A 27,483-nucleotide genomic window follows, 5' to 3' on the forward strand; every position below is an offset into this window, starting at 1 on the left:
AAACAGTTAAACAACATATAGGTTTCAAAAATCTCTTTAACACTTAAGGACTCCTGAGAATGTTTACATCAAATTCAAGAAGTACCTGCCTGATTCCATAAAAACCAGTCCTGGTGTGGCAGATTTTGCACTCTATATAACACAGGTGACTGCAGAAAGACATTTAATAATTAGTATTAACCTGTTTATTAATATTAGCATGTCATTGTTAATATCTTCCTCATAAGAAACTTATCATCCTGCAGCTCTGCAGGCAGAAGAGCTGAATGTCAGAAAGGTATCCTGAGAATTTACAAACCCACGCTGTGTCTGAAGTGGGCACCTCTTGTATTTCCTTCCAAAGAGACAAATTACCATATCCAAAGGAATAGCCTCACCTGTCTCCTTCCTAACCTCTGTTCAATGCAGTGCTATCTATAATGGCCTATCTATGATAGTGGTCAAAATTGCACTCAAAATTACATGGAATGTTGCACTTTAATACAAAGATGAAGATCTGGTATCAGATTGATTTAAAGGAACTATCTTTATGAATTTTGCATTACTTCTAACAATTTTTTGTCCCTTTTTGTTTAGTGGCTGTGTCCCTGTTTTCATCCTCTTTATTGTGGGTATGAAAGGTGAGTCATGAAGGTTAACTGAAATGTTTTCATGGTGGTCATGTCCTTAATGTATTGAAGAAGACAGCTTTAGAGTAAGGGTCAAAGTTTAACCCTCTTTATAAAATCAAGGGACATGAAGGTGCACCTTAGGTGAATGAGATATTTCTGCTGTCTGAGGTGTTTGCTGAAACAAGTGTGTTTCCAGAACTGTTTAAAGTTTATAAACGGTGTCTGTGGTGAACATGATGTGTTCTACAAGAGGGTGTACACAATTCCATAAACCTACTAAAACTCCTCTACTTTTAGTTGCTTTAGTATTCTGCTATTTTAGTTAAGCATAGACTTCTCTTTTTTTCAGTTTGGCATTTTTTGTTGAAGTGTCGCCTGTTTTGTCACTCTCTGGGCCTTCTTACTTCTGTCTTAATTTAGAATTCTGTTATAGGAAAATATCTGCCATAGCACTTTTAGCTGGCATCTGAAATATACTCTCACCCATCTTCATTATTATAACAAATAATAATATTTGTTAATAATATTCTTAAATAGTGGATAAGAGACCTGCACAAACACAGAAACTGCATGTTGTTCCTGTGAAGGTAGTAAAAGATGCATTTTTGGTGGTTAAAATAAGAGTTGTGAACTCAGTTCTCAGGAATCTGCTTACACCAAATTCATGTCTTCAGCGAGTACCTTGCATCAGCAATGCAAATGTAAACCAAGATAGTTCTGTTCTTCACAAAGCTTTTTGTTAAAGTCCACTTGCACTTAGAAAGATGACAGCCACTCTGGCCATTCACAAGACTCTCCAGCAGTCACAGTGCTGGAGGTTTCAGCTGCTGGGGCTGAGAGCCCTTCACAACAGGCAGCTCAGTGAGCCAACTGGAGCTTGGTGCCCCCCATACACTCCACTCACATGCAGTCACAGCAGGTTTCCATGTTGGTTTGACCCCACGTTTCCCATAGGAGATGTTCCTATCTCTAGTTCTGTAAAGCCATTTACTGACAGTAACACAGAACCGGCTTGAGTTGTCTCCTCTTGGAGGAGTGTGATCAAAGGAATCTCTGGGCTTTTTCACATTCACAGTCCAGGTGCCTGTGAATTTTCAGCTCCTGCTGTGTCTCTGTGTCCATTCACCTGACCACCAGTGTTTGGGCCCTTTGTTATGCAGAAGGTTGACAGTTCATGGCTTCTTGTCTCTCTGGACTCCCATCCGGAGCTCAACCTGCATATCTGTCTGAAGCTTACAAACTGAGCTACCTACACCAGATGTGTTCCTTAACAGTAGCTCCCTTAGTATCTAAGTATGTAACTGGGAGTGGATAGTCTCTCACATACATACTTATTTCAAAATCCTTGATTGTTTTTCAAATCAGGTAAAATGTAAGGCCTTGTACAAAATTTTCTGCTGTGATATCTTTAATGAGTCCTTAGTTCACTTTGACAGTTAGGAAGAAGAAATCGTAGAAATGTACATATGTTTTACACAGGTTTTCATCCTCTGATTTTCTGCACTGACTTGAAACCCATCTTCATGCATCAGGTGCTGGGAGTTACAGCAGGGTTAAAAGTATTTATTGATACATTTCAAAATTGTGAGTTTTAGAAATGAGAATCAGTGGTGTTCGAGACTGTGTTTATAGAACTAGAATTTCTTGTAAGATAAAATCTCATTTGGGGCCATATAATAAAATCAATAAGTTCTATATACTGTTTGTATTAGGGTGTATTCTTTACTAGGAGTATGATTTCCATAAACATTTCAACAGCTCTTTATTGTGTTATCTCTAGGTATTTTACTCAGCTGAGTTAAGAGATATATGTTGTAGGTGATAGAAACAGAGATTTCAAATAAAATATGTGCTTCTTATTATGGAAAGAGTAAGTACTTCATGTGAGTTTGTGTTGTTGCATGTTAGCTGTGGTTTCCCCTTGTGCTACTAAAGGGCAGACTGACTTTTTCAGGTCTTCAGGGCAAAATCCTGTGACTTGTGCTGCCAGAGAAAAAAGCTAGGGGTCTGACTGTCAAATCCACTTGCAAAATGTTAGCTCTTCAATTACAGGAAGAAAGCTGTAATTTCCATACAATGGCTGAAGTAAATCTAAAGAGCTGCAGTAGCATGTCATGCTACTATCAAAATAGACTTCTTCTGCCAAGAATTTTTATGACATGAGACATATTAGAGTAGGGAGAAAAAATACACAGAAGAGATCTGCCCAAAGCAAATTACAAGAAAAACTGTAAGTGTGTTGTAAGTATTCCAAGCCAGAGGGTAGGAACAAAAATCCCCAAGGAAATGGCATGTGAATTTTGCCAGAAATGTTGCCAGATCTTTCACATGATGAGATTTCCTTATCCCATTTGTGTAAAGATGTGAAAAGAGGTATTAACCAAGTTTGCATGATGGCTGAGAGTCCCAAGAATGTCTTCATGGGGAATGTAAAAAAATGCAAGTATTGTCCTGAATTGGCTCTTCCCATTTACATGTCACTTTAGAGTTCTAGAGATCATCAAAGGGCAATGTAAAAAAATTACATTTTTAGGCCTGAGGGGCTTTTCTATGTGTGTTAGCATGAATTGTTAATCTGTGCCGAGTTCTGAGCTCCTGATTTTGGAACTAGGGTGTTCATGGCTAGCTAGGGGTTTTTGCATGGTATTGCATTGGCTGTAGGCATACTGAGCAGATTGCCTGGTTTACACAGCAAGGTAGCAGTGCATCCAAAATCACTGAAAGATCTATTTGGTTGTCACACAGGTATGAATGGAACTGATTTTGTAATGAAGCTCTAGAATGGGTTTAAATGCATGTAAGCCAGGAGGGACTGGAGGAATAATTCCAGGAGTTGAGAATAAATACTGCGTCATCTTCCACTATGCAGCAGCAATGAAACTAAATTCCTAATTGAGAGAAAGTAGATGTAATCTTAAAAAGATAATAAATAAGTAGCACTCCATTAACTTTTATCATGCCCTGTTTAGACTAAACTTTTAAATGTATCAAAATGCATTTTATATTTGCATAATTCAGCAGTGCTTTAAAGGAACAGGTGCTCTTTTCATGCTGTTTTTTTCATGATGAAAAAGATGGTTTCATTTTGATAGCCTGGGACGTGGTGACTCTTTTTGGAGTTCATCTACTTACAACATAAATTTTGGTGTAAGATACATATTTTTGAGTTTGAGCAAAAATGAATTTTGTCTTCAGGAGGAATGTGCTGTTATGTTACCCCCTTGTCTCCTTTGTAAAATGTTTACACATTAAGTTACATGAAGCTGCAAAAAGTTTCTGGTGGAAATGACAGGAACTACATTTCCATCTGAATGAACACATTAATTTGCTGTGGAGATAGCTCTTTCTATAGGTTCTATTTATCTGCTCCCTTTCTGCAAGCAATGGAGGCATACAATTGCTGCTAGCTTCACTTTCTCATAGTGTAGCAAATGTCAGATGTGATTCCAGGATGACTCTTCAGATTTTAGTGCATCTATACTGGTCACAGGAAAAAATGTATAGTATTAAAAATAGGACAGAGTGATTTCAATTTATTAAGTTTTGAAATTGTTCCTCCAGTACTGAGTTGCCATAAAGGCTATTTTTGCTAGATTAAAAAACAAACAAAAAAATTACACGTAAGTTGACATTTCAAGTTGACAAAATGTACTAATTTATTAAATACTATGTACCAGTTCTCCTCAAAAGTTTAAAACACTGTCTTAAAATTAATGGTGGAGTCTTAAACACAATACAGTCTAAACCACATAGTAAACAGGCCAGTATCAAAACCAGCCATTTATTGAACAACCAAGGTCAGGTTTTACATTAAAACTATTTATAAGAGAATTCTGTATGCTGTTATTAGGCAGAGAAGAACCAGAGTCATTGATCAAGGCATAGGGAAATTTGCTTTAGTAAGTAAATTAATCTCAATTATTTCAAAGATGTGTCATAGTTTTGGTGCCATTATTTCTAGTTAACAGTTGTCACTAATGGTTTTTCTTGCCAGTCTGTCTCTTGGCAATGAAATAAAGGAAGGAAGGAGGACTGGTCTGGTGGCATTTTCTACCTGTAGCCTGAAAAATTTCTCTGCTGCAAACAGAACAGTCCTGGTGCTGCTAAATTTGCCTGTGATGAGAAGAGTAGCTCACCAGCAGTGATAGTCTCTGCATTCTGTGAAATTAAAAAAAAAATGCTATCCCATTAAACAGAGTTCTTGAGTTAAAAGTAACACAGCACATATATTTTCAATATTTAATGTAGTATGATTGTATCCTCCTAATCAAATATAGCAGTGTTAAAATTGCTCTCTTTTCATCAACAAAAACTTATTTTCCCCTTATCATACCAATGCTAACAAGTCCTATTCATTAATTCCATATTAATTTAGAGTGTTAAATCAGGAAGTAGCATTACAAGACTCTAGCTGGTATTTTTCATTTGAATGGTGCAGCAAACTCTGGGAAACTGGATGCTACTCATGAGGATAGTTTTCTGAAGAAAAATAATACCACAGGTGTGTAAGTGGAACAAGTGAAATAAATTGTTCCAATCTTTTAGGTGAACTTGCAATGCTTTACTCAAATGAACAGATTGAGGTGTATTTAACCACATGCAGCCGCGTGTGTCCCTTTTCAGGGCGGCCCAGCCGAGCCCGATGGCACCCGAGCTGCAGCGCTGAATGTGCACACTCTGATCCTCTGTGACAGAGATCGCATGCCTTAGAAGGCCTTGGCTAGCTCTGGCAGAAGATACAAAAGGCGGACTCTGACTCCTAGAGGAACTGGGTTTATTGAGGGAAGAGGAGTTGGGGGAACGAGGGAAGACAGAGACCAAGTTCACAAGGGTACAGCTTCTTTTAAGGAGGGGTGGGTACAAAGGAGGGGCCTGGCCTCCAACCAATGGAGGACCAGGGGGTAACAGGCAAGGGGAAATTGACAACCCGGCTTCACCAACCTGGGGTATCCTGGGGAGGGGCCCCGGCCCCTGAACCAATCACTCGACCCCCTGGAGAGAAGGTTCTCGAGGAAAGGGACGGGTTGCCGAGTGACAGGCAGGGCACCAGGGAGGAACAGTGTAAAGGATACATTCGGTTGCTAGGACAACAGGGGAGGTGACAAGAAGACAGACAAGGGTTCAGGGGAGGAGACAACTTGGGCAGAACCACAGAAAGGGGTCCAGGGAAGGAGACAACCTGGGCAGAACCACTTTTAACATAAAGGGGGGAATGGGACATACATAACTCAAATCCATTCAACTATAACTGAGCAAGAACGTACCCCAACAACCACAGTTTGTTATTTCTTGGTATAAGTGTTAAAAATGAACTTGAAAATGTGTAACGAACGAACTAGGTGAAACTTTTCACAACAAGCACGAATTAATAAATTAATAATAAAGGGGAAGGATGGTAATATATGTTATAAAATAATTTGTGCTAAATGAAATTTTAAAAACCTATTGCATTTTGTGTTCTAAAACCAGTGGCAGCAACAAGCAGTAATCAACTAAGTAGTAAAGATTCAAACCCCAGGAAGACGACTGTCTCCAGGAATGTATATTCCAAGGGAGTTCTCTCAGCTGACAAGATTTCAGCAGGAAGCATTTTGATAGGCGTCATCAGCAACAGCAGACTAAGTGATAAAAATTCAAACACCAGGAAGACACTGTCTCCAGAGATATATATTCCAAAACATTTTTCATCTGACAAGACTCCAGCAGGAGGCATATAGATAGGCATCATCAGTTTATCCTGGAAAGTTTTCACCTGACAGGATTCCAGCAATTGTCCACCGGTTCTGGAAAAAGCGATGATATGCTAACGAAGAGCCCCTTCCAGAGCCTGCAAAACTGTATAAGATGGACCCCTTAAAAATCATCTTTGGAGACCCACAGGGACTTTGGTGCAATAGAGGCCAAATCCTGAGTCTCCCCAACCCTGACTGCCTGGCTCAGAGTCGACTTGCTTGTGGCTTATTCCAAATTTATACTTTGATAATTTAATAAATTTCTTTAATTATTAAATCGAAGTATTCATTTATAACATAAGTAATGAACTATTTCAGGTGATTGTTTCAAAAGTAATCTACCTGAAATGTGCACATGAATTGAAATAAATGGGCAGGAGATCTTTCTCCTTTTTAATGCCTTTATTAAAGAGATTCAGCTCAGGTGGGGAGAAACCAACGGGTCGCGCCCACGCCGCCGCTGTCCCCAAGAGTGGCACGGAGGAGGAGGGTGATGCAGCTCTGTCCGCTGGTCTGCAGGCAGAGCTGGGGACTGCGTCCTCACGGGAGATTCGCAGATTCCTCCTTTTCAGTCCAACGCTCCGGGTCCCCTCCTTAGTGAACATCCTTTGAGGTCAGGGTGTGAAGCAAATAGGATCCAAGCAGGCACTGGACTACGTGCCCATCCTTAGACATCACCTAGGTCCCCTAATTCTGTGTTGGCTTGTTGTTTTTAGGTGTTCTCCTGGAAAACTGAAAGATTTGGAGCAATGCATTTCTCATCTGCATACGAGGTCTCAGGCCACTCCCATGCTCCTGGTGCTGCAGTGTCCAGATGTCGCTCCTGGGCAAGCATCAGGAGGACAATGGCTAAATCACCAACCATTGACGGGCAATTGAAGAAGAACTCTTAACAATGAAGCTAATTTAACAGCAACCGGTCCAACCGGTTTTAACTCTGCAACCTTAAAGAAAAATAGACAACTTTTTATTCATAACATGAATTCTGCAGAAAGGGTTTTTATTTTGTGAACTTTAGCAGAAAATGCACATTTTAAGCATACTTTCTCAGTGTCACACTTTCATTATGTGCTGTTTAATTTATCATAGCAAAGTGCTGTGAGATGTGGTTTACCTTCCAAATAACTGATCCCTTATCCATAGGAGGAGGGTTTCAAAATAACCAAATTTACAAAACTTTTTGTAGTATAACAATGCATCATCATTTGTCTTTAGAAACTAAGGAGAGAGGCACATTATGAAAATTAAAGAAAAGGAAATCAAAAGACTCACTGTTGTGGACAGTGTCACCGTTGTGTGTTCGTGCAGTGTGGAGTTCTTGGTATAATACATCTTTATCCATCAGCATCACTCTGGATGCCGTTTCTCAGTACATACTCATTTGCTTTGCCCCTTTGCTGTCATGGAAGAGATGTAATGAGTGGCTTTGGGAGAAATTCTCAGCACGAGGGCCCAGGAGAATTATGGCTGGAGCTGACTGGATGATGGGGAGGTAAGGAGGCATCAGTCAAAATCTTTGTTCTCCAAACACCTTTGCTTTTTCTCCGTGGAAAATGGTGAGGCTCTTTGAAAATACCTTTAAAGGAGAACAGCAATGTATGAGATACTTAAAAATGTGTTAATTGTTTTCCAGAGCTGCAGTCAGGGACATAGCAAATGTGCTAGTCCTTTTGTGAACCCTCTCACAGCAATCATTTGGGTGCTCTGCCTTTCATCTGCAAACTAAGGGAGAATTATTATACTGCTTCCAGTGGTCAAAAATGAGGCCTAGAGGGATTAAATGAGATGGGTGTGGGCAGTATCTGGTATGTGAAGCCACAAAAGCTACACAGATCCAAAACCATTATTTCTTCCTGAGAATAACGACTTTGATATATGTTCTTTTTTTCTTTAGGAGTGATTTAAAAAAAAAAAAAAAAATCTTTTTTTAGCTTTGAAGTGAATGCCAGAAGGATATTTAACTCCACAATTTTGAAATGATAAACACAGATAAAATTACAAAAAAAGTGTAAGACTGACCAAGGCTAGAGTTCTACCAAATCCTTCTTTTTCCCAGCAAGAGGCTGTTGAGGAAAGTCTTGGTGTTTCATTGCAGTCATTAGAGATGCTTATTAAATCAGTTATTTAAACGTTTAAAACTACTCAACTACTGAAAGAAATGTTACCCATTTCGCTGTAGTCTGCTATATGTTTTCTGAATTCATAAAGCTGAAATGACTGCAAAATGTAAAAGATACACAGAGATTTTAAGGAAACACATTTCACTTTCCATTTTCAAATTTCAAGCTAAATTGAGGCAAGATTTATGTCACTTTCATTCCCTGTAGCTGCAGTTTCCAGCAGCAGTCAAATGATATTTGTGCAGAGCTGTTGCTACCAGCTGGAGGTGAGCAGTATTGCTGAGTAGTTGCGAGCTCAAAGGCTAACTCAGATTTGCAGATATCTTTGTGGGACACAAAACCCTAGGGAAGTTCATCTTAGAAGCAGTTTAGTATTGTTTTACTGATAGTGATGCTATTGCTGTATTTACTTTAAAATTAAATCAAAATAATTAAAATGCCACATTCTGATATACTTCCTAAAATGTAAAAGATAACTTTGTCATATAATTTAAATTAAAAAAACCTAATTCTGGATAACCCAAGTTATGGAAAATGTGTTTATATGTATTTATATAAATAACTGGGATTAATAATATGGAAAATTGAGGTAGGAATATATTAGTATTGTTTTCTGTAGTGAAAACATGAATGATTTAAGTTTAGATACAATGATTGGAGATTATTTTTTTCAAGCGAACAATGTATGTGGCATTTATGTTGACTTCAGGTATTTATCTTTTTTTGAAATGGAGACGCCTAATTGTTCGCAGATCATCTTTGATTTGGATGTGACACCTCTCTCTGGTTCCTAATTGAATTATCTTTCATCTGCCTTGTTTGACATCACTTGCTGTGTAATTCTGCACTCTTCAGGCAAGTGAGAGAATTTTTTTGTGTGATAGTGCAAGATTTTCCAGAGGTGACAGTAATGCTAGCTGCCAGAAATTAGAATAGTGCTGCATCTGTCTGAGACTTAGTCTTTGGGAAAAATAGGAAAAAGAAAATGTGGGTATGATTTTGATGCTTAACAATTCAAAAACTTTGGAAATTTAGCATCTGATTTTGGCGGGAACGAAATATGTAATTTTTGTATTTTCAGTGTTATTTTCACCCCCTTAGACCCTGCTTCTATTTCCCCTTTTACTTTGTGCATGCATCATGTATCTGTGAGTGCGAGTACATATGTACTTGCAAAAATGTACTCGGACAAGCCATGGAAGTTCCAAAAATCTTCTTAAAACCAAAATGGCGTGGAACTGCTCAGTATTTTTGTATTGGATTGGAAACAGAGTAATTCTGCAATAATTCTTCTGAAAGTCACATCTAATTTGTTTCACAATAACTTGAATTTATTATGCTTTATTCATTTTTGAAAAAGATCATATTTGGGATTTTTCAGAGTGCAGGTAACTTGCTTTCTACAAGTATATGTAGAAAGCAGCTTCATGTTTGTCAACTCATACACAGTATGGCTTGATGTGCCTTTGAAAGTAATGGGTTGCTTCACAGAGAAAGACTGAAATGTCCAGGGAATGGCTACAACTTTTATAAGCACTGCAGCATAAATGCAAAGCATATATATAAGCTTATTTTGAAAAATTCAGTATTTATGTGCATCTTGGTATCTTGGACATACTCTTCTCTTAAGGGGTGGAGGGGATTGTAGTTCTGAATGCCAACTGCAGCACTCACATATGAGGGCAGCCAGAAGTGGAAGGCAAAAGAGTGTATTGAGGAAAGGTAGTTAAGGTCAGCATATACTTTATTTACTATGACATTTCAAATCAATAATTAAAAAATCACAGGATGGATGAGGTTTGCAGGGACTTCTGGAGACAGATCATTCAAACCCCTTACTCTGAGCAAGATTGCTTGGGACAAAGTCAGAGCAGTTTTCAGGGGTCTTCAGAGACACTCGTGGGCAACCTATTCCAGTGTTTGGACAGGGTAAAGTGGCTCATTCTTGGTACCAAAATTGGCCAGATAGAAATATTCTTCTAACACAGTTTTGAGTATTAGAAATCAGGCATTCATCCACTCAGTGACTAGCATTTTGCTGGTCACTCAGAGAATCCTTCCTGTAATCAAGTGCCCTGAATGTCAGATAAACAGAGCTTTTATCATAAACAATGATTACATATTCGTCACCTATCCCTGATTACCTAATGTATATGTATTACTGTATTTTACATACCTCACCTCTTGTCAAAGTCCTTATATGGTTTTCTTTGATGGTCTTCAATGTCAGGTGTCCTTTCTAGGTGGCTTTTCCTCAACCCCAGCTTTTGAGTTAGCACAGTATTGTTGTTTTGCATAACTTCTGCTTTGTCAGCCTTGCAGAGCTGAGCTGGCATCCTGCTTGCATTTTGCACAGCTCCTCTTTGCCTAAGTTACATCCTTTATCTATTTCTCCAATGCTGTGCTGTTCTGTTTGACTGTCCTTGTGAGATTAATATGCTGTTCTGTTCCACTGTTTTTATCAAGTCTCCCCTTCCCTTGAGACTAAGTTCCTTAAGGGAGCTGGTCCATTAATATCTGCATTTCATTTTATAGTATAAGACATTACAACAGCTGAATCACAATGCAAACTAAAACACACAGAGCAATTATTATGGTGACAATTACAAACACGTTTTAAAGTTCATCTGGGTAGCCATGAATAAGTTTGATCCAGATTTCTTCAGATCCCCAGGAGGTGTCATCTTGAGCTGTGCATTGCCAAATTTGTGCTTGTTTCCAGATTTCCTGGACATCTGTAAACACTCTACCATTTTGATCAATGTATACAGAGCAACTGGTGTTAATGACAGTGCATACTTCTTGTGATACCAAGAGAGGATCTAGTGCCATTTGTTTTAGTGCCATTTTGACATGGGACAAACTCTTAACTTCTTTCTGCAATGACATCTATTGTATGATTTTCTCTATATATTTTATGGTAGCAGAAAAAAATCCACTATTGTCTTTTCTAATTCACTTGCTCCTAGCCAGGCTAAAAACCACCATACAAAGCTATAAAATTTAGTTGGTCGCTCAGTTACAGCATTTAATGTGTTTCTTGTACACCTCAAATAGCTCTTTATCCATAGTCCTGAGGGCACCTGTTCTTTATCAATTATTGTTATGTTAGGGACTAAGCTTCAAAAGTGCGAATGCCTTTCCAGCCTAGGGGCAACAATTTATGGGCTTTATTCCCACATATCCAATAACATCCTGCTCGATTTGGTATCAGCCAAGGATGATTTACGTTGGCCCATATGAAGTGTTTGAGTGCATTGTGTGTGATTTCCAGCAGAAGTTCTGATTTCATCAGTACAATCTAGAGTCCTTTTCCTTTGAGGAGGTTACATCTTCACACGTGCGAACAGTCATAAGAGATGTTGGTGGGTACTTGCACACTGACTGGCTTGTCTGCTTCTTGCTAAAAGGAAGTGTTTACCCAGTAACTAGTATTAATTTCTTCTGGAACTGAAATTGCTCTAAATGGTTACATGGTTTCATTTAAAAAATCTGTTACACAGACCCATAGAAACAGGTTGAGGCAATATATTCCTAAGGATGAAAAGGAGGGTAAAAGTAAGAAAATTACTTCCTTCAGTCCTTGAAAAACTTAAAAAGTCTAAATCCCTGTGGTGGCAATTTGTTGTTTGTAGGTGACCCATTGTGTTTGTAAGAAACAACTAATAAACTGGTATGATTGCAGTAGTTGCTTTTCACAGAAGAGAACATAAGACAGTCTTTAATTTGTGATAAAACAAGGGAGGTAGTGGCATGGGGGGAAGGTGGAGAAAGCAATGTGTAGCAGAACTGGCAAGGAAGCTGTGGTTTCTTTATTGAAAAATAAGTTTATAATCTTAGTGGAGAAATGAAGAAATTGGTTTTATTTTCTTTTTTGCTGTAACTTGCTGTACTGTCCTAGGCTCTGCAAGTGGTGTTGCAGAAGTAAAATTTTATATTAGATTTAAATCAATAAATGTCAGCAAACTTGCTCCAAAATTAGGATATGGAGGCAGATCGAAAGAGGAGCAACTTGATGGAAACTCTTCTGTTTGCTTTTTTTTGCTGCCAGACATTCTTTGTCCCTCTTTCACGGCTGTGGAACCAGTGCGCATGCCACTGTGCATTTTGGCCAGCATTTTAAGTGTTTATAACCTTTATAGCAAAGGTTGATATGCTAGGGCTTGAAGTTATGACTCTGAAATAACTAGAATAAACCAGATATTGAAATACCTTTATTTTGTGTCTTCCTTCATGCTTTAGCTTTAGTATTACTTAAAAAATAATAAAGGGTTTAGTAGGAAGAAAGAGATAAAACTAGTTTCTTGTTGAAATGGTATAGCACATTATTGCTACATGTTCTGAGATATTTCCATCATGCAATTTTTTTCTTGCAGAGGACCCATAATCACATAATAAAATATTAATAGCACTACTCTTAAAAGATTTAGCTCCTAGCATGAACATATGTAAATACAAAGTGTGTAACAGATGAAGATCTTGAAGTACTGTGAATGTATAATTGTTTTCATTTTTCTAGCCTTAAAATTAAATGTGGTGTTCCAAGTGTGTGCTGTATTTGGATCCTACTTAGAGACATGTGTTAAAAACTTTTCTGCAAAAGCTTGTGTATACTAAGAAATATAATTACTGCACTTTGTTTTTTGGACAGAAATGTGTTTATTTTTCATGCACTCCAGAGGACTGGAGAGTTTCTTGCACTCTGACTTCCTTTATTGTATTTTCTTAGGACACGTTTTATATATATAACTAATCTAAGAATATTTGCCCTGGCATACAGAACTACAGATGCATTTAATATCTTTATGATTATTTTTCTGCCACAGCTTCTCTCAAAACTCTGTGGAAAAAACCCCACATAGCTTGCAAAGTACTACAATAGGGCACAACATCTTAATTTATGTATGTTTATTCAAAGCATACATTATAGCTATTGAATCAACGCGGGATTTGAAGATACTAGTAATGACTAGTCCAAATAATGTTATAAGGTCTAGCTTTGTGTTTTTCTTACTTATTTTGCTTTAGTGGACCAGGACTAGATATTAATGTAATTGTAACTGTAATTCATAAAATCATCGAATAATTTGGGTTGGAAGGGACCTTAAAGACTATCAATTTCCAACCCCTTTGTATCAAAGAATTATTTTTCAACCAGTTTGATTTTTTTGTTGTTTTGGGGGATTTATGGTATTTTTTGGTTTTGGTTTTTTTTTGTTCGTTTGTGTGTTTTGGTTTCGGTTTTGTTTTGTTTTGTTTTTTTAAAGGAATCTTGGTAATTGTCATACTGATGAAACTGTTGTACTGAGCTACTAGCCAACATCAAGGGGTAGATGTTGGGTAGTAGCTCTGAGGTGGGGGAGTGGGATGTGGCCTTTTCTTAGTTCAGTACTTCAGAAGGTTATATACATATACCTTACGTGAAACTTTTAGTAATATTAGCTATTGCATTTTTTTTTTCCTCCCCAGAGAACAAATTCATTTGGAACTAGTAATGCAGATTTCCCCTCTGGGGACCCTGGAATGTACCAGTTGGATGTTACTCTAAGAAGAGGACAGAATCTAGCTGCACGGGACCGTGGAGGTAAGTGAGCTGGTGAACACTGCCTTAATAATTGGGAAGTTGCATGTTCATTGGGTAAATTTATATGTGGGTGTTAGAATTAAAATGCCCTGGGGAACATAGCTAGTGACCGGCCACCAGCAGGATGTGACACCATGCAGTCACATGCTCTGGGCCCAGCCATCCAGACAGTTCTTAACCCAACAAGGAGGGCACCTGCCTAAACCATGGGCTGCCAGATTCTCCAGGAGAATGCTGTGGGAGACAGTAACAACGGCTTTGCTGAAGTCCAGGTACTCAACCTTTCCATCATCCACCAGGTACACAACCTTTCTATCATTCATAGCTTTTCCATCATCCACCAGGCAGGTCACTTGGTCATGAAATGAAATCAGGTTGGTCAAACAGAACCTGCCTTTCTTAAACCACTGTTGGCTGGGCCTGATCCCTTGATTGTCCTGTATGTGCTGTATGATACACTCAAGAGAATCTGCTCCATAACCTGCCAAGGTACTAAGGTCAGGCTGACAGGCCTGTAGCTCCCTGGATCCACTTTCCAGCCCTCCTTATGAACGGGCAGCATGTTGGTTAATCCTCAGTCATCTGGGACCTGATGATAAATAAATGACAGACAGCAGCTTGGTGGGCTCTTCCACCAAATCCCTCGGTACTCCTGGGTAAATCCCATCTGGTCCCATAGACTTATGACTGTCCAAATGGCTTCACAAGTCACTAATTCTTCTTGCATTACAGAATGTTTATTCTGCTCCCCTCCCCTGTCTACCAGCTCAACGGCTGGTTTACCTGAGGATAACTGGTCTTACTTCACTGTTCCTTACTTCACCAAGAATTAAAAACTCTATGTCCAAGGTGGGCATTCTGACCACCACATCTCTCACCAATCCCTTCTCTATTCACAAAGAGCAGGTCTAGTGGAATCTCAGCCCTGGTAGGCTCCCTTGCCAGCTGTGATGGGAAATTCCACACACTCCAAGAACCTCCTAGACTGCCTGCTCTCTGCTGTGTTGAGTTTCCAGCAGACATCTAGCCAGTTAAAATCTGCCAGAATTAATTTAAATAACTGATCTTTGACTTCAAAATCATCACCACTGCTTGAATAACCAAGTTACTTGTGCTAGACAAAACATTTTTGTGCCCCTGAAACTCTGCCCCAGGAATTACAGGTGTGAATGAATGTAACACAAGAAACCATAATTTTCCACTGCTGTAGTTTTTTTAAAGGAGACATTAACTTCAGGTAAAGAGTACTGACATCTTGTGGCTGGATGAAATAATGCAAAGAATGCTGCTCATAACCCTTCTAATTTATGTTTAGAAGAGCATCTTGCAGTTTTTTAAGAAAAGCTATGCACAAGCTTTTGCATGTATTTTCCAGTGGATACAAATGCAGAGTTCTACAGTCTCATACAAATGCAGACAGTTCAAGAGTCTGGTCTCTTGAAAAGCCCTAAAAGTTAAAGGAAAAAAGAAGCCTTGTTTTATAATTTTGCTGCTGTTAATGAAGATGCAGTTGTTACTGAAGCTGGAGTTACTGTAGCCTTTGGTTGGTTAGTCTCGCTCCTGGATGACTGCAAGTCTCTGTGCCCACCCACCCTGAGACTCCTCCTCTCACAGGTGGTTCAGTCCTTGTGATACTTCCACATACATGTCCCATCATATGACATTCTTATGGCATATATAACATTTTACTTATACTCGTCAGGGTTGTTTTTCTGATCACAGTTGTTAATCGGTTGTTTCAAGAGGCTTTGTTCAAGAGGCTCTCTGGTGAGTAGGAGATTGTTGCAGAAGGCGTGTTGAGGGCTTTGTGGACAGACTTTAATTTTCTCATTTTGAGTGCTATAGAGAGTGAGTCTATACCGAAAAGAAAAGCTTGGACACAATGAAGACTTACACTGGTGATGTCGGTAGAGCATGTGCCTTTTCAAAGGCACAGCATAATTATATTAAGATAATATCCTAGCCCTAGTAAGGACATAATTCTGTTAACTAAAACAAATACTGCCAGTATTTCATATATGATTTTGAGAATGGATTGCAAACAACAGAAATTGATGCAAGCACACATTTGATGTTAATGGAGTCAATTAACTTGAGTATTGATACCCTGGAAAGTAACAGATTGTGACAACAAAGTATTCTTTTCTTTTGATGCTGTTTTGAATTTGACTATTTATAGAAATTATATTTAGTTCTGTTTGAAGTAATTTAGTTTCCATTTTCTTTCTGTATTACAAAGATAGAATTAACAGTATATATATGTGTCTTTACCAGGAACAAGTGATCCATATGTCAAGTTCAAACTTGGAGGAAAAGAAGTATTTAGAAGTAAAACAGTACACAAGAACCTCAATCCTGTGTGGGAAGAAAAAGCTTACATTCTTCTAGATAACCTAAGAGAACCATTGTATATAAAGGTAAGACACCAACTTATGTATGTCTGATAAATTAGAACAGAAGAATTATTGGAAGAATTCAGGTTTTGTGATTTTCTATATACTGGAAAATGTATTGTGCAATAGTGAAGACTAAAAACTATTTAGCATGAAAATTATTGAAGTTTTGTCTGTAGAATGATGATGTCAACATTTTTAAAAGTGGCAAATACAGGCATTTTTGTTTACTTCAGGTCATAATTGTTTTATATTTCTTTAGTGTGATTTTAGTAGAAGAGCAGAGAAAGTAAACTATATTTCATTACCCATTTTATTTATGGAAATATCACTGCATGATGATGATATGAAGCATAATCTGTCCCATTAAAAACAATTCAACGTTGAGGTCAGTTTTTGAGAATTTGTTGAGATGTGTACCTGATTCTCCAGAGTTTTCTAATTTTTCTGTTTGTATGGAACATAGTGAGTTTTCTTCTATATTTCGTACCATTTTTTTGCTCTTACAATTTTTACGTGATAGCTCTCCCTAGTAAATCACAGGCGAGGATGAGTTTGTCATATTAGAGGCACCCATTATTCTGAAATAACAGATTGCTTGAGTTGAGATCAAAAAGTGGCCAGCAATGTCCTGACTAATAAGCAGCAGTGCCACTAGTATTTCTTAGATGTTGGTATTGGAATGAAAACCAGAAAAACTGTGATGGTTGTTTTGTGCCCACAGAAGAGAAAGGTGCTCTTCTGACTTTGGTAGTTTATGGTGATCTATATGCAAAAGTGATTCTTAGTTGTGTAAAACAAAGTAGATAAAATTATGTCCCCAAAAATGTATTTAGAAAAACTGTAGTCCTAGGATTCAAAATAATACATGTATACATTGAAAATACTTTGGGAAGTATGGAAACTTGGTTCACCTATATAATCCTCTTAGATGATCTGAAATTACATGATGTTTTAGATCAGTATAATTCTTAATCTAAAATTCATTACAGAATTTTTAACTGAAATGTCATATTGTATGGGTTTTTTTTAGTAGAGCAATGCCACTTGAACATCTTTTAAGTATTAATCAGTACTATGTTTCATGCTGCTTGCATAAAGTACATCATTACTAGAAAAGCTTAAAAGCTAAACAGAATCCTCAAATGGCATTTTCCTGCCTTTATTATGTTTAGTGACTCATAAACAATTAACAGGTGAAGGAAAGAGGAAGATGGAAAAGCTTGCAATGTAGCCACCTGTTTAAGTTTATTTATGCCAAGTATCAGCCCTGCAGTAGGATGTGTATGTTATTCCCCTAGGAAAAGTGTGCCAAGTGGTATGTCTGTCATGGAAGTATTTTAGGTTTTACAGCTCATTCAGATATTTTAAGACATTATTGAATTTTACTAAGCTAAAAATACTTGGTATTTTTACCATGATAATTTGTAGAGGGGGAGAAAGGGAGAAAACAATTTGACATTGCACCATGAACTAAGATTTCATAATTTGTTTTTTTTCCCCACTGGAATGACTAACAGATATAGAAAATGCAAGGGTGAACACTCAGGTAGATTGATGCATGTGAGAGACTTGTGCTCACATACTTGTATCCAACCTATTGAGTTGTGCAGCTGTGCTGTAGCCTTTGGTCCAAAGGATTTCTGTTACTACTGTCTTAACCCTGTCCATATGAATGTATTTGTAGAAGATTAACTGTTTTGCCTTCTGGAATAGTTTCTGTAGTACAATAGTAGAAGTACTTACATTAGAGTTGAAGACCTTGAACCTAGTCCTGTCATATTCTCAATTTTTTTCCTTTCTCTTTACAAGGTATTAACACGTCTCACTCTTACTTAGCTGAAGATATGTTCTAGTAATCAGAATACCTCACGTTTACTCAAAAAAAGTTAATTTACCTTAAAAGTTGATTTTGATAATCGATCTTTTCCCTTTTTTTGATTTTTTAATTTGTGTTGCATTTTTTCTTTGTTGCTGTGCTGTCCATCTTTTTTGTTTATTTCCCTGCAATAGCTGCCCCTGGATTATTTGTTATTCTTTATTCAGACTTAGGAAGCTTTAACCCATCTCAAGTAATACCTTCTGATGTACTGGCCAGATTAATGTCTGGATGTCAGTAAATTTATCAAGGTATTTTCTGTTTTAGGTAGTAAATTAAGAGGCAGAGTTCTCCTGGTAAAGTATTAATTAACCTTCAGTTTTAATCTTACATTGTAATGTTTCTAACCCTTGAAAGTTGCATAGCCTTCAAAAGCTACAATTACTTACAATTCAAATACTTATGCAACTGTTATAATAAAAGTGGAAGCACTTTTCATAACCGTATCCTGCCCTCCTGTTTCCACTTTGCAGGATTCATAAAGGAATCAATGTATAAGAAATCAGTGATTCTGCTTATCTTTATTGATTGTTTTGTTCTTCCTTCTTTCAGTGCCTATGTTTATAAAAGTATTTCTTTCATTTTTTAAAAATTGCTGTCGTTCACAGCAATAGTAGTATTAGACACACCAGTGTCTCTATATGATGCAGTCTGATTTATAAACAAGCAGCTTCAGCCTTGATTTTCTGGTCAGAAAGTTTCAAGTTACTTTCAGGTAGTCCTGATTCAGCAAGTGAGAGACATGAAGCCCTGAAAAAAGAGTTTGAAGTAGTCAAAAAAGCTCTAAAAAAAGAAATATTCCTAGTACTAAAAAATGCTCTTGTGCATCATAGGTATTTGATTATGACTTTGGACTTCAAGATGACTTCATTGGTTCAGCATTTTTGGATCTCACATCCCTGGAATTAAACAGGTATGGCACAAACAAGCCTATGGAATATATATTTTTTTTATCTGCTAATAAAAATGTTTGTGGAATTGTAAGTAAAACTTTATACTAGAAAATAGTTATAGAAACATACACAACATAAAACTAACTAAAGAAAACCACTTATGTTTAAGAAATTATTGTATTATGAATACAATTAATTTATTAGCTGATTATACACATTTTCACAGTGTCTACGGAGAGGTTTGCTTTACGACCATGTTAATCTTGTTTTCATATTAGCTTCATTCACAGCATTACCCCCTCATGTTTGAATTTTTTTTGGTTTTTTTTAACCCATTAATGTTACATTTTTTATTCAATTACTTCAGTACATGTAATACAGTACTTAATGCAGAGTAAAAATATTTTGTATTTTTATGAGCATTTAGCAGAAATACTTATAAGTAGAAGTAGGGCAAATTTGTGCCACTGTTTTCTAAGTAGCTTCACATTAATTCAGATGCTTTCCATTGTTATGATTGAGAAATTTCCTTATCTAAGAGTCTGAAATCCAAGTAAATGCATAGATTTTGTTTCCTAGGCAAACAGATGTTACCTTGAGTCTGAAGGATCCTCATTACCCTGACCATGATCTGGGAAGTATAATCCTGACAGTTCTGTTGGCTCCAGGAGACCAGCGAGAAGCGGTAATTTTAAGTATTTTAATAAATGTCATCACTCCTGTGATTGAGGTCTGGTTGAATGACATAAAGCATGAGAGCAAATATCAAATTATGAGATTAATTTGACTTTTCTAATTCTTAAAATAACACTGAGCGATATTTCTGGTACAGTATAGCATATTTAACCTGAGTTGAGTCCTCCCTTACATAGTGAGTAAGAAGGGATTCAGATGGATCAAGTAAAGTCAGTTGTAGGTGAATAGTGCTGATTAATATGGAGAAACATCAGTAAACCATTGGTTAAAGAATTTTGGACCTAGTCTGCTATTTCTAAATAAGAGATTTGAATCCTATGCCATATGAAAAATAAAGTTGAAAAAGGTAGTGTTTCTGCTTTTTGGCAACTAATGTTAAAAGGATTATTTTTAATTCAATTTTTTAAATTTACAGTTCAATTACAAAATTGTGTAATTTTCTAAGTTTATTGTAATTCCTTCATCAGTCTTTTATGACCTGCACAATTGTAAGTGAAAATAGTTTCCAGGTTTCTAGATACTCTTAGTTGTGACCAACTCTTTCTGTAATAATTGCCTTGGTTTGAAAAGACAGGTGTCTGCTAAATAAGGCAGTAGTCTCCCTTGAAAAGAAAAAAACAAACCCTCTCCCTCCAGATTATTATAATTTTGAAATTAAGGGGCTCTCAGTTAAAGATATGGGAGTAGGAATAACAGTTCTTTATTAGGAAAAAAAATTATAAGAAAATATAAAAGTACAAAAAATGCAGTAATACAAGACAACACTGACAGAGTCAGAATACGACCTGACCCCCTGTGGGTCAGGGTGTTGGTAGCAGCCTGATTGAATTGTGACTGCAGTCCTCTTGGAGTGACAAATGTGGTTCTGTTGAAGCAGTGAGCCTGTAGAAGGGTGTAGTTTTCTTCTGAAGGTCCAGTGGTTGTGTAGATGGTCTTCCTCTGGGAATCCAGTGGAAAAGAAAGCTGCTCCTCTGGGAGTCCAGTGGGGAAAGGCTGCCTGTGGTGTTCTAAATCTCAGATTATCTCCAGGTAGGAACGCTTGGCTCTTTCCCCTGGGTGGAGCATCTCCCAATGGGATAATGTAATTTTATCAGTCACGCAGTGACACTCAATAGCCCATTAACAGAAGATATCTCCCCTGAAGGAGGATGGGTTCTGGAAGAGATAAAGAAAACTGCCCCAAATGGTTTTAACAGGTGGCCCAATCAACAGAAGATAACTGTCCCAGCTCTAACAGATGGCTATAGAATACACACCCCTGGCCATATCTTGCATTTTCCAACCTAAGACAATAATTTACTAGCATCTGTGACTGTTGACGAGCAGTAGAAGTAGAACTATGGCATAAATAGAAGAGATTATTCTCACTATTAGAGGTTGTAAAATAATATGGATTCCTTTGGCCTCAGCTAGACTGTAGGGAAGCATTTAGACCTTGCAGCTAAATTTTGCTTTAACCATCTTGTTTTCAATTAAAGGAAAAAACGCCACTAAGCAATGGAACCTGTGGAAGTGGAACAGTGTTTTATTGGACTTTTTATGCCAGTCTCTTTCACGTACTATGAGCCACCACTGTGCAGCCACAAAACTCTGTTTACTCACAAACTTTGTCCAGGCACTCAAACACAGAGACACATGCACTCAACCCTCCCCCACACCTGCAAAACAGCTAGATTTCCAGAATTCTTCCAGGAAGAAGACTGTTCTTCATGCCCAGAACTCATGCAGGAGGTATTAGGGCATTTACCAGAAAAGCCAGGGTTATAACCCCCCAGTTTTTGTGGGCCTCCACCTCTGATGGACTGTACATTACAGCCATGGGCCAAAATCACCCACGCATCACAGAAGCCATGCATGGTGGTGTGTTTCTTTCTCTTCTACTGCCTCTTTTTCTTTCTTTTTCTCTTTTGAATTTTCCACTCTTAAGATGATCAAACACTCTAAGACAGCTAGAGATGCCTTTTCCAGTGTTGCGCAGGTTTCCCCCCCCCCCCCCAGTTATGGTTTTAAAGCACTTATTCTCATAAATTTTTTGTTACATTGCTTATTTAACGTAGTTTTGGTTTTCCACCCCTAAGGATCCATTAACAATGAACGTGTTTGCCCTGCTTCAGGGACAGGTTTCAGCAGAGGCCAAGAAAAAGCATTACTCTGATGAAAATGTTCATGGATATGGTCAGCTGCATGGTTTTTGTAAGAACATGTATGTTTCTGTATGCTGCAGTGTGAGACATTCTGTTGCATACCTGTGGAATACTGGCAGATTCTACTAGTGTTCTTTTTACCCTTTTCTTACAGATAGTATTAAATAGCCTAGTAAGTCAGTTACTGGAACTAAGTGTCTGTTATGTAGTAATGCAAAGATGTAGTATTTTGGAAATTATTTTATCCTCTGTTAATTTTCCTCATGGTGTTCTGTTGGTCCTTAATAAAAATAATGAAATATGGTGGTTATGTGCATCTAGCTTATATAAGGAGTGTAAATTTTTTTTTTTAGCAATAAGTTTGTCCATACAGCTCAGAATTCCAAAGTCTTGAAAATTTACACAAGAGTCTTTGTTACTTAAATTAAGAAATTAATTTAATTTTTTTTTCCATTTGGATAAGACCAGTCAGGCCTGATTCAGGTTGTACTTGCCTTGTTTTTACAAATTGCTTTGACACTATCCTGCCATAATCCTAAATCATGCAACACAGAAACACTGTATTTTTATGTGGTATACCATTATGTGGACAGCACAAGTTTCCTTTCTTCATCATACAGAGAGGGTAGCTGCTGTGCTGCCTCCTGTTGTCTCCTATTATACCAAGTGTTCCAGGAGTTTAGAGGTGAGAAAGTGAAATGAAGACTCTACAGTGCAACAAGTTTTTCATATGGGTGTTCATAAATTAGCAACTGAATGCTGAAATGTTGAATGTTGGGAGACTGTAGAGTTGCTGGTTAGCAAATTTTTTTATATCCAACTGACTGGTTATAACAGGATGAGGAATTTGGTTTATGTTATTACATATTTCATTATTAGCTTTTTTAATTTAACTCAAGTCACCAAATTTTCTTCCCATTTAAACTATTATGTAGAACTTCAGTCTGAAAATGCCCAAGATTCCAATAAAGAATCAGATGCCTAATCTGAAACTTAATATTTATTGGAAACCAGTCTTCCCAAGATATGGATCACAGAGCAGTTCTGGTGAAGTTGCAATAAAGTCAGAGAATTTGTGTCCCAATGCAGGGAAGATGACCTACAAAATTAGTATGTAATTGCTGTATGTTTAATGTATTAAGGGTTTAATAGTTCAAGACTCAATTAGCTTTTTTCAGTTATTACATGTACTTATTTGTTTATTAGCTTTTATTTACTCTTGAAGGAGCAGGTATATTACAAAATCTATGGCTCCAGTTGAACTGTCATTTTTGGCTAGTTTTGAAAGGTTTTGTAATAATGAGGACATTTTTATTGAAGTGAAAGGGATTGAGGTCAATATATTTTCAAATGTTATGTTAGAGGATTAAGACTAATTCTTGTCTACTCTTAAAAATGTGCAACATATAAAGCAGCACTAAAAGCAACTCCCACATTCCCAATCTGTGCAGCACACTGTTTGATTGATGCTCCCGTTCTACTTGGATATCTCTATACAGGTAGTAATTTGAGTGTCCTTGAAACATATAGATAGAAACCTGAGCACTTTTAAGTGTGCATTTGTGACTGATGTGTGGAAGACACAGATACACTGTCTCTTCACGTCATGTGCAGTGTTTTCCTGTCATTGCAAATTTCCTTAAATCCTGTTGGTTTGATATCCCTATGTAGAATACATTTCAAAAATTAATTTTCTGAATAGGTTTTATTTTGCTCAGGTGATAACTCTTACATTGCTTGCAATTGACAGTTGCAAGTAATTATGTAATTAGGGTAATACTTTACCTCTACATGACGTGTGTGTTGTTATACATAAATGGTGTTAAATTGTAAAACTGAAGATTACAGAAATTGCGTGGAAGTACTTAAATTGCAGTTACTATAATTTATATGTTTAAAATGGGAGTGTTTATTAAGATCATGGGGGAAATACAAAAATAGAACAGCTTTAAAACAAGAAGTGTTAGATTTCCCATACAACCACAGAAACCACATGGTGTTTTGATCCTGTATTTTGGGCAGGTCTCTAGCCATATTTCAAATTGAGCCATTTAAAACAAGACTTGCTGTTTGCGATGTGTTGTTTGGTAACTTTTTGATGTAGATTATACTTTCCAAAGAGATAATTTCACTGTCTGAAATGCAGCGAGGCTGTGTTGGAGGTCATGCACTGATGTGCATGTGTGTAAAGGAAAAGTCTTCTGAGGATGTGTTTTTGGAGGACAGGTCTCACAAAGCATTTTATTGGTGATTCAAAATAATGTGGCTGTATGTTACAGGAAAATGCATCCTCTCAGACTGCCTGAGAAATATTGGTGCTTCTGGAAGGTAAAATACTCCAAGTGCAAGTTTGAAATTAAATGGGACAAATTCAGAGACCTAGTATGTTGCCACCTGTCTGTGAGACAGGTATTATTGCAAATGATTTTAAAAATAAGCAGCCAATTTGACACAGTAATAGATTGTTTTGGATGAAAACTTGAGGTGTGAAAAGAAGTGATGGAGGTATTTGGTCCATTCAGGAGCATTTTTTTTCCTTATCTTTCTGAAAAAAATTTTGATGAAATTAATATTTTATGTGTAATGACTGATGAGATGATCTTGAGAGTTACAGCTGGAAAGCCCCATTTCCTCAGGTCAAAATATTACATTTTGGGATTCAGGTATCAATTAAGAATATTAACATAAATATACAATCATATAGCTGTATGCAAAACTATGTTACACTGACTAGGAAAGAGGATTATTTATTTTTGAGTCCTGATGAACTGTGAAAAGCAGTGCTTAAGTAGTTTAGAATTGGTTTTTTTCAGTAGAAGATATTGGACATAATTTCAATCATAAAGAGATTCAGTAAACCAGTTTAATAAATAAGGACATGTTATTTTATTTTTGTGGTACATTTTATTTGAAGAAAATGCAGAAATAGCCTGCAGTTATTGAATACTATTGTAAGAGTATGGGCAGATAAACAAATAAAAATTTCTAGAAAATCTTGTCTGTATCTTTGCCATTTGCTACCTGGTGCTTGTCCTAGAGTCATTCAAATGTGAATATTTAAAGTAATAATCTTGTAATGGCTCTTCAAACTATGTACATATATAGAAGGATAGCATATCTAAAGTTATTAGAAGTCCTATTCTTTTGATTTTTGACTTCCGAAGTCAATTGATTTGTTGGGATTTATGAAAAATCATAAATCATGAATCAAAATTGATTAATTAATTATTTCTATATGACTATAAAAATTAGAAAGTTTTAGTGTTCAAGGGAAGTTTAATCTATTTCCAGCGTGACGCAATAAGTTGAAGTAGCGCTAGTTCCAGCAATTAATTTGTGTTTGCTTTGTCCTGTTTAGCACTACTTGTCCTTTGCATTAATGCCTCATTTAGGTTTTACTGTTTGGGAGCAGAGATAGCTGAGCTAACCAGTGCAAACTAAAAAGATGTAAAATAAATAAATATGAGAAAAGTATGTCTATATAAAAATGTTAAAACCTATTAGCTCTAAAAATTTTTTAATTTAAACTCTATTAATAAAAATAATGTGGTTATGATGTACTTTCTGTATTTTTCATTAATTTCTTCTTTTGATGACCTGTTTAAATGAAGTAAAAAGTAGCAACAGATATTTTTTCTTAAACCTACTCCAACAAAGCTTGTCTTGTTACTTTAATTCTGACAGTGTTTATTTTTGGATACATGTGGTGCTGTGTGTGACAGTGTGCTGTTTGTGATTTCATGCATGTGTACAGGCTTCCAGGAGATTCTGTCTGGTGTTCTAGTCATGGGTACCACAATGCATGTGAGTTTTTCTGGCTCTTTTTCCATCAGCATTTGGTACACAGATTCCACCACTGGAAAACCTGCAGTGAGCAAGTTCTGCAAGCTGCATGGCACTCATTTCTTCACTACCACAGCTGTTCCCTACCTGGGTCTTAACTGGCAGTTCTCAGCTATAGGAAATGACAAAGTTGGTAGCTTGATAAGAAGCCTTGCTGGCGACCAGCAGTGACTGGGGACAGCTGTTCAACACTGCCAGCAACGTAACAAACAAACAAAATGGAAAAAACGGAAACATATAAGTTCTACTTGGATATTGTTATTTATTGAGATTAAAGTTCAAGGCATTGGTTTTTTCCTAAAACAATCTCTCTCAAATGATGCTTAGGGTTTTTTTGCTTAATATAGAACTATTAACATTAATGTGCTGTCAGTTTGCTTGCTTACTTAAATAATATCTTGCATTATTTATTTATTTGCCAGAGGGACATTAACAAAATAGAGAAAAACTCCAGCAATAGACTCAAAGCATGGAATATTTTCAGATTAATAAATACCGTGTAGATCATCCATGCTGATCTGCCCTATGATATATATTTATTTAATTGGCTTTTAAGGATAGTTGTTATGGCTTCAGCTTGTCCTGTTTTAGCTGATAATGATGCCATTTACTCAGTAAGGGTGGTCATTCCTTTCTGTAGCTACTACACAAACTGAACTACTCAGAGTTGAAAGAGTCAGAGTGGTTTGGTTTGGAAGAGAGTTTAAAGATCATTTAGTTCCACTCAACCTCTTGCCCTAGATCAGGTTGCTCAGGGCCCCACCCAACCTGGCCAGGAACGCTTGCAGGAATAGTGCAGCCACAACTTCCTTGGCTAACAAATTCCAATGCCTCACCACCCTCACCAATTTCTTCCTAGTGTCTAATCTAAACCTGTGTAGTAAATTCAACTGTCAGGACTTCCTCTGTTCCTTGCTCACAGCCTGGTCTGAAGCACAGTGAAGCTGAGTTTGTGCTCTGACCAGTAGCTGTGTAAGATTCAGAAACGGCAAGGAAGGGAGGGGCTGTGCTGTGTTGAACAGGACCCAGGAGCTCAGATTTTCTTCAGGGCCTGCTGTGAGCCTCAAGCTGTTAAATACTTACATGCCTCTCTAGAAAAGTTAGTTATATGGCATTCTCTAGCTTAATAAAACATTTAGTATCTTTTCCAAAACCACGGTGCTACAATTATTATTAACTTACTGCAGAGTGCTTAGGATTTAACTGTCCATAGCAATTTAAAAAGTTTCCTCAATGGCCAGTCTCACAAAAAACTATGTCTATTTGAAAAATTCTGGGTATTTCAGAAATAAAACCCCACACACATTTTCTCTCATTTTATTTTTTTCACCAAAATATAATTTAATTTCTTAGCAAGGAAAATATTTTAATTTCAAAATGTATTTCAATTATCTGAAAAAGCAAGTGTTTTTGAAATAATTAATAAAAAATTAAATTATGTTTGTTTTTTACAGCAAAAGTTTCAGTAGAAATTAATGGCCTTTGATTTATTCCTGCATGGTGTCAGTAACAGGCTGTTAAACCTTATTAAGTTGGATAAACTAATTTCTTTGCATTTCCACAGAAATGCTTTAGGCAACAATTGTGT

General features: G+C 37.0%; 1 protein-coding gene across 1 annotated transcript in view; it reads left to right on the forward strand.

Annotated features, from left to right (window-relative positions):
* The window catches only part of LOC121345367 (multiple C2 and transmembrane domain-containing protein 1), a 117,904-nt gene that overhangs the window by 45,179 nt on the left and 45,242 nt on the right, over positions 1-27,483 (forward strand). The window contains exons 3-6 of the mRNA XM_041422182.1: positions 13,933-14,047; positions 16,322-16,464; positions 19,153-19,232; positions 19,792-19,897. Of these exons, the coding sequence (XP_041278116.1) occupies positions 13,987-14,047; positions 16,322-16,464; positions 19,153-19,232; positions 19,792-19,897 (390 nt within the window). The 5' untranslated portion in view covers positions 13,933-13,986. The remainder of the gene's footprint in view (positions 1-13,932; positions 14,048-16,321; positions 16,465-19,152; positions 19,233-19,791; positions 19,898-27,483) is intronic.

Source organism: Onychostruthus taczanowskii, unplaced genomic scaffold (assembly GCF_017590055.1).
Source record: "Onychostruthus taczanowskii isolate IOZ18803 unplaced genomic scaffold, ASM1759005v1 scaffold72, whole genome shotgun sequence".
Lineage (NCBI taxonomy): Eukaryota > Metazoa > Chordata > Aves > Passeriformes > Passeridae > Onychostruthus > Onychostruthus taczanowskii.